Source organism: Camelus bactrianus, chromosome 19 (genome assembly GCF_048773025.1).
Source record: "Camelus bactrianus isolate YW-2024 breed Bactrian camel chromosome 19, ASM4877302v1, whole genome shotgun sequence".
Classification (NCBI taxonomy): Eukaryota; Metazoa; Chordata; class Mammalia; order Artiodactyla; family Camelidae; genus Camelus; species Camelus bactrianus.
The window spans coordinates 12678529-12686604 of NC_133557.1; the positions used below are offsets into that span (position 1 = coordinate 12678529).

At 39.6% G+C, this 8076-nt stretch overlaps 1 protein-coding gene across 3 annotated transcripts in view; it reads right to left on the minus strand.

Moving 5' to 3' along the window:
• The window catches only part of TRPC4AP (transient receptor potential cation channel subfamily C member 4 associated protein), a 61996-nt gene extending 53920 nt beyond the window's left edge, over positions 1–8076 (minus strand). For 2 of the 3 annotated variants that reach the window (XM_074347191.1, XM_074347190.1), the window contains exon 1: positions 7879–8075. In XM_074347191.1, the coding sequence (XP_074203292.1) occupies positions 7879–8046 (168 nt within the window). In that variant the 5' untranslated portion in view covers positions 8047–8075. Of the gene's footprint in view, positions 1–7878 lie in introns of all 3 variants that reach the window. The other variant, XM_074347192.1, reaches the window with a different exon arrangement.

The following is an 8076-nucleotide window of genomic DNA, read 5'->3' on the forward strand; positions in this document are numbered from 1 at the left end:
AATCTTCATGACCTTAGGGTAAGCAAAGATTTCTTAAACAGAATACAAAAAGCACTAACCATAAAGGAAAACAGCAATACAATGAGTTGTGTTAAACTTAAGCACTTCTGTTCACCAAAAGGTATTTTTAGAGACTGAAAAGGCAAGCCACCAAATGAGAAAATATTTGCAAAACATCACTACAAAGGGCTCATATCCAGGAAATGAAAAGAACTTCAAATCAATAAAAAAAGAAAAAAGAAAAATCCCATTAGAAAAATGTGCAAAAGATTTTAACAGGCAATCTAGAACCGAGGAAGTCCAAAAAGGGCAATAAACTTCTGAAAAGGTGCTTAACCTCATTAGTCATCAGGGAAACACAAACTAAAACCATAATGAGATACCACTGCACAAACACTAGAATGACTAAAATTAAGAGGACTGGTAACATCATGGGTTAGCGAGAACATGGAACAACAGAAACTCACATACACTGCTGGTGGGACTGGAAATTAACACAACCACCTGGGAAACTGATTAACTGATGCTGAACCTGCGTATATCCTATAACCCAACAATTCTACTTCTAAGTATATACCCAAAAGAAATTGTGCATATAGGCATTAAAAGACATGTACAAGAATGTACATATAAGCATTATTCACAATAGTCAAAAACTGGAAAGATCCCAAATACTAATCAAAAGTACAATGAATTAATTGTGGCTTAGTATCATCAAATACTATACAGCACTGAAAATGAATGAACTGTAGCTTCACCATCATCATGGGTGAATCTAACAATGTTGACTGAAAGAAGGCAGACTCAGTGAATACTATTTGACTTTATTTATATAAAGCATAAGAACTAGTACAACTAAATGCTATGCTGTAAGTCAGACCAGTAATTTCATTTGGAAAGGAAGAAGAGTAGGGACTGGCAGAGGGTACAGAGGTGATGTGGCAGCTGCTACATAGTTGATGATTCTGTTATTGTTCATTGAGCTGTGCATTTACTTTTTGTGCATTTTTATTTGTGTGTTATATTTCAACACAAAAAGTCTTGTAAGCACCTGACACAAAATATTCTGTACGTACCGATCAAGGCAGGATCTCTAGAATACATTTTAAGTGAAAAAAGCTAGATGCACAATAGCATATACGGAAAAAGATATATACACATGCTTTTCTAAGTTTAGAATGTCCCTAGAGGGATACACAAGACATCAATAATCATAGTTGCCTCTGGGAGTAGAGCTGGAGGGTGCTAGTAGAGGTGGTAGTGGGCTACTTGCAAGGAGACAACCTTTCTACATATACACGTGCACATGTTTTATCTATTCAAATTAAGTATTACCTCTGCTGGGGATGGACTGACGTGAAAGGGGCATTAACCGTACTAATAATATCTCAAATTTGGCGGTGGGTACATGGTTATTGTGGTAATACACTGGTATTATTTATTATAGCTTTTCACAGGTCAACTACTTAACAATACACTTAAAAAAAATCCAAGTCTCTCCACAATGACACACTGTGGATGCTCAATAAATGTTACCTTCCCCACCCTATTCCCAAATACCTGAACTTATCTCCCACCTATCCCCCACAGGAGAACTTCACTTTCTCTCCTGTCTTCTAATGGCCAATTTTGAGGGCTTTCTCAGTGGTGTTCTTAGTGCCAGAAGTATCTCCACTACTCTGTTAAAATTCTACTCATTCTTCAGAACCAGCTCAAGTCTCACCTATTCCATGAAGCTCTCCAAAGCAATCATGGCCCAAACTTCACAGGAGAAAAAAAAATGCCTTTTAAAAATAGGAAGCCCCTAAGAGAACATTAGGTGCAATCATTCTGCAGAGGGTGTTAATGTCAGGTGATAGACATGACTTTACTACGGTTATTTTATATATATGCATCTATATATATATTTTATTGAAGTATAGTCACTTTACAATGTGTACAATTTCTGGTGTACAGCATAATGTTTCACTCATACATATACAAACATATATTCATTTTCAAATTTAGTTGTTATATATTTTAACGTGTATCTACACAAAGTGTCCTCACAACGAATAAAAAGACCTTCATCAATGCATATCATAGTTAAATTTCAGAGTACCAGAAAAAGAGATGATCCTAAAAGCTCTGAGGAAGTGAGGGGTAGGAAAATAGGTCACATACAAAGGACTGGAAATCAGAACAGAACCTCTTAACAGTTACACCAAATGCCTGAAGACAATGGAATAATACCATTAAAAAATTAAGGAAAAATAACTTCCAACTGAGAATTCTATATCCAGCTAAGCTAAATATGCAAGTGTAAGAATAAAAGACATTTTCAGACATGCAAGCTTAAAAAAAGGCTACCTCCCATATACTCTCTTAGGAGGCTACAAGAGTTCCTTTTCCAAGAAAAGGGAACATAATATTCAGAAAACAGAGGCTCTAGAACATAAGAAAAAGAAAGAAAATGCTCTCAATTTGGTGAAGAGAAATCCTAAGAATTCAGCTGTGCAGCTGTTCTAGCGAGTAACTAGTCCAAACTGGAGGACAGAGGGTTCCAAGGGTTCAGAATTTGGGAATAAATGATAAGAACAAAAAAAGAAAAGAAAAATTCTAAAGGATGGTAATTCTAGTGGAAAAAGCCAGACTCAAAAGGCAACAAATGGAATGGTTCCATTTCTGTGACAGCCTGTAAAAGGGTGCAAGAACAGGACAAAAGACAGAGGAGCAGTTGCCAAAGGAATGGGGTGGGGAAGAGACTAACTACTACCAGGGAATTTTCTACATCCTAACTGTAGTGGTGGTCACACAGCTGTATGTGTTTGTCAAAACTCATAGAACTACACACTAAAAGGGTGAATTCTACTATATTTATATTTACATCTCAACTTTAAAAATGGGAGGGAAAGGGCAGCTTTTAACTCTAAGAAAAACAAAAAATTATACAAAACAAATTGTTGTATACTATATGGCTCTGCTGTAAACAATTATACCATCATCCTAATGTAAATACCTAATAACAACAGCCAAAATTGATATACCTACATTAGAAGAATGATAAAGACCAAATGTATCCCACAGGGTGCTGTGAATTAAATCCTAATCTTCTACAAGAGGGAGAAAGGATAATTTCTTTAAATAAAAAAAAAAAAAAGCAAAGTCAAGCAATAGCCTTATAAAAATGTTATTTAGAAGACTGGCTCTTCTGTTTTGTTTCCTGGACCCTTCTCCAAAAGAAATAACGTGACTGCAGTTGTCTGGGGCCAATGGAACTTGGGGGTGAAAAGTGAGGACACCACTGTTTTTTGTTACAAGGTTCATGATACCCAAACATCCTCCAAACTATTCCAAATATTCAACTTCATAAGGAATTTCTTTTTCTACTGCTAGTTTGTCTTACACGGCATTTGCTGTCACTTTAAAATAATCATCTAGATATTGTTTTCCTTGTGAACAGCTGAGTAGTGTGATGAAAGAGCCACCATCCAGGCGTCTTCAAAGTTGAAATTTTGGCAGGTGTCATATGGGTTTTTTCTCTTGGAGTACTTGTGGTTTAACAGTTTATAGGAGTGATAATCTCTTACATCATGCTGCCTAAACTGTCAACATGTTTAGTGAATGTGACACCTCCAGCCATTTACAATTTTCATTGACTCATTTTGTCTTTATTTGCTTTTCTTTTTAAAATAATTCAAGGCTGAATTCCATAAACATAAAATGTATATCTTATTTGTTTAGTCCTAAGATATCTAATGCTTCAAAATATATTAAGAACAAGTACATATCCCTCTTAAAGAATAATTAATGAAGATTAAATATCTTTAGTTAATGAAGATTAAAACCTTGTTGGATTATTTTGACAACAAACGTTAACCAGTGAGTGCCTGTGTCCACTTAAATGGGATTTGTTTTGTTTCAATATAATTAGGAGTGAATTTTATCGTTTGTGAATACAAAAACTTTGTTTTTGTTATTTCTGTTAAAATGTTATTTATAGTTTTTGATTAATGAGAATTTATCCTATCCAGGGGGTTTTCAGTATCAAATTATCCTTCAAAGACAAAGGAAGACTGTATCTGACTTGTACCCCTAAGTTTCACAAATATTAATGCTTAGAACAAGGTTAAAACAAGTAGTGCCTATTGAAATTAAAAAAAAAAAAGAGGGGTCAATATACAGAAAATATAGGATATAAGTAACACTCGGGTAGAATTTAGGTATGCCAATAATCATGAAGGAAGCAATGACTGGCATTTGGGAAACAGAACAAGGATGTCATACCTCGCCTGTTACCAGACTGCAAAACTGAAGTACTATCTCTAGGGGTGGTGGGTCGTGACCTGTGAGAGTTGCTCTGCCTAGCTTATCCCTCAACTCCTACTGATCATGCAGGGTCTTGTGCACCCCTGGTAAGGAATATGGATTTGATTCTAACTGCAAAGGGATGCCACTAGAGGGTTTTAAGCAAAGGATTATAAGATGTGATTTGCTTTAGGGATCAAATGTACTGATAAATGCGAACAGGCTCTGTAAACACTAACGCATCACACCAGCATATCTTATTACTTTGACAGAGGGTGAAGTGAAAGGGAGAGGTGAAAGTAAGGCATGTTAAAATCCAAGTAGGACAGGCCCATTTTAAATCACGTGGCTGAGAGTCTTCTCCCAGGCTTCTCTCAAGTCCCATTTAGGGAAATGGGGAAGATCAGGTTTGGTGGAAGAGGAATCAGGAATTGTATTTGCCATAATAAGTTTGAGGTGTCCATTAGACATCTTGGTAGATATGCAGAGAAAAAATATTTGGATATATCCAACTAGAGCTAAAGGGAGAAATCACGATGGAAATACAGATTTAGGATCCATCAGAACATAGAGTTTTGTTAAAAACAATACTTGCTAATCTATATAGCATACTACTATTTTTTTAGACACCATTTTAAGTGCTTTACATGTTATAAATGCACTTGGTCCTTACCACAACCTTACCAGGCTGGTCCCATGATTATCTCTATTTTACAGATGAAGGAACTGAGGCACAAAGAGATTAAGCCACCCGTCCAAAGATACATACCAAGTATGTACCAGATCTGGGATTCAAACCTAGGTAATCTGATCCCAGAACACTTTAAAGCCAGGATACTTTTTGGGATACACAAAGAGACAGGAGTGAAGAGGAGGAAGATGGTGCCCTCATATACAGTATTTCGACTCTAACAATTGTCTGAGTCCTGAGTATCAAGTGCCTGGCACAGCTTCAGGCTCTGCAGACACAGCGAAAAATAAGGCACAGTCTCTCAAGAAGCCCAGTCTAATAGCTATGAGCTGATAGCAACTATTTACTGAACATCTACTGTGTGCCACACACTGGCCAAGCTTTATAGACACATTATTTCACTTACTCCTCGTAAGAGCCATGTGAGGTAGATGTCATTAGTGCCATTTTAGAAATAATGAAACAGGTTCAGAGAGGTTAAATAATATAACCTAGGTCACTCAGCTAGCAAGTGACAGAACTAGGGTTCAATACAGGTCCATCTTACTTCAAAATCTGGTCTTTTCCAAGAAAGTCCTGTTACATCCTACAACATGGATAAACCTTGAAGACATCATACTAAGTGAAATAAGCTGGTCTCAAAAAGACAAATACTGTTTGATTCCACTTATATGAGGTATCTAAAGCAGTCCAATTCACAGAAACAAAGTAATAGAATGGTGGTTACCAGGGGCCGGGGGAGGAAAGGAGGAGTTGTTTAATGGGTAGTTTCAGATTTGCGACATGAAAAAATTCTGGAGATCTGTTTCACAACAATGTGAATACTTAACACTACTGACCTGCACACTTAAAAACGCTTAAAATGGTAAATTTGATGTTATGTGTTTAAAACTTAAAAAAGATTTTTTTATCTGGTTTTTCCAATTATACCACATGTCATAATGGATATACTTACTGTGCTATAGAAATACCTGTGAGGAAATAATTTATTCTGCAGTGTGGGGAAGGAGAGGGTATAGAAAGGAAGAGAGCAAAAAAGTTATTAAGAAAGGATACATTTAAAAGATGAAGGTCCCCACTTTATCCTCACTATAGTTTGGGGACGATATCTCCATCTCAACCTCTGCAACAGCTCCCACACCTGTAGACAACTAATAATTACCACAATAACCAGACTAATCCAGGCTTAAGAACATTCCAGCACCTTCTATCTTGTAAGCTTCTTCAGTCTCCTCCCATTCCAAGTCATCTAGCACTGGAAATAAATTAAGTGTCCTAAATTGCCCCATTCACTAAGCTAAAGAACTTCTGCAGCTCCCTACTGCCCTCAGAACACAAAGGATTATCAAGACAAGAGGTCAGGAACAAATTACTTAACCTTTCTAAGCCTCAATTTCTTCAACTGCGTTAAGAGGTGAGTCCTGACACTTGATTCAAAAGACACTGTATACCTTGCACAATGCTTTATCCAAAGTACGTGCTCAGTAAAGATGAATTAGTTCCCTTTCTGCCTGTTCCTACATACCCAGCTCAGTAAGGGTCTTTGGGTTAAAGGACAGAGCAAGTATTTCCACAATCTTAAGGCAGATAGGGAAGAAGACAAAGGGAAAAACTCGCTCATCTATGGTTAACTGTGTCCAGGAAAACACTGCTCACCCAGAACTGCTTCTTCATCTGTAACCCTCCACAAACACAGACCACTTGGTCTTTATCTTTTATTCTATTCTTTTAATCACATAAGTATTATGAAATTAAGCTAATATATAAAGTTATACCCAATTCCCACCCCACTACAACCAACCACTTTATTAGTTTCTTGTATACACTTCCAAAGTTTGTTTATGCTAAAGCTGTCTTTAAGGTAATGTTTTACAGCTGTGTGCAACATAAGTTCTGAGAACATGAAGGGCCTGGGGGAGGAGCAAGCAGCCTAGGTCTTATGCATCCTGCTTTACCTTAAAGCAGTGTCCTTTGCTCATTCAAAAAAAAACACTAATCATATATCGGGCGCATATTATGAGAGAGATACCAAGTACAGCATTTATGAACTGACTACCCTTCAGCTTCTTACTACGCATCAGAAATGCATTTAACTCTTTACACAATTGTCTTTGCTCCTCACAACATCTTAACAGGTAGGTTACTAATTATCATCTCCATTTTACAAATGAGGAAACCGTGGCACAGAAAGGTAACTTGCCCAAGCAAGAGACAGAAGGGTTCTGAATCCAGGCGTGACTCCAGAGCCCTAGCTCCTAACCGTGACGCTCTATACTGGCGAAACAGATTAAGTCCCTGCACTCGTTGGAGCTCAGCCTACTGTGGGATACAGGCGAGAAAAAGAGTAGACAACAAAGAAATATGTAATTACAGACTAAGAAGGTAATGTAAACCAAACGAATTCAGGGCTGTAACTGAATAACAATGAGGACCTACTTAGAAGGTTGGGAGAGAGGGTTGTGTCAAGGAAAGGCCTCTCTGAACGAATGACATTTATGACGGCTTGGGAACCATTTGTGGGCTGCAATGATGACCCACCACCCAATTCACGGAGGAGAAACTCGAGGCCGGTAGAGTCTAAAGCAAACTCGCCCAGGGTCCCCCAGACGTGCAGACGTGGCGCAAGGAAGGGAGGATCCAGGAGCTGGGCCCAGGACTCGTACACGCCATCAATGCCCGATGCAACCCAGCCCGCTCGGCCCCTAACCCGGGGCCTCTAGCCTGACGCTGCCCCATGCCCCGCCGCGGCTGACAGCGTCCGGACAGCTCATAGGGAGGCCCCGCGGCCGGCCAAGAGGGGTTGGGCCCGTACTGCGGCGGCCTGGAAAGGCCTCTTCCCCGGCCCCCCGCCAGCTCCCGCCCGGTCCACCCCGCCCCGCCCCTCCGGGCCGGCTTCGTACCTGCACGGCCCGGACCAGGCCCCGGCCGGTCAGCTGGCCCTGACGCAGCTGCAACAGAATGTTACCAGGCCGCGGCCGGCCGCCCCATCCGCCCCAAGCCGCTACCGTTGCCGCCGCCCGTCGCCCTCGGCCGGCCCCAGACCCAGCAGCCGCCGGTGCCGCCGCCATGTCTCCTCTTCCGACAAACAGGAAGCAAGC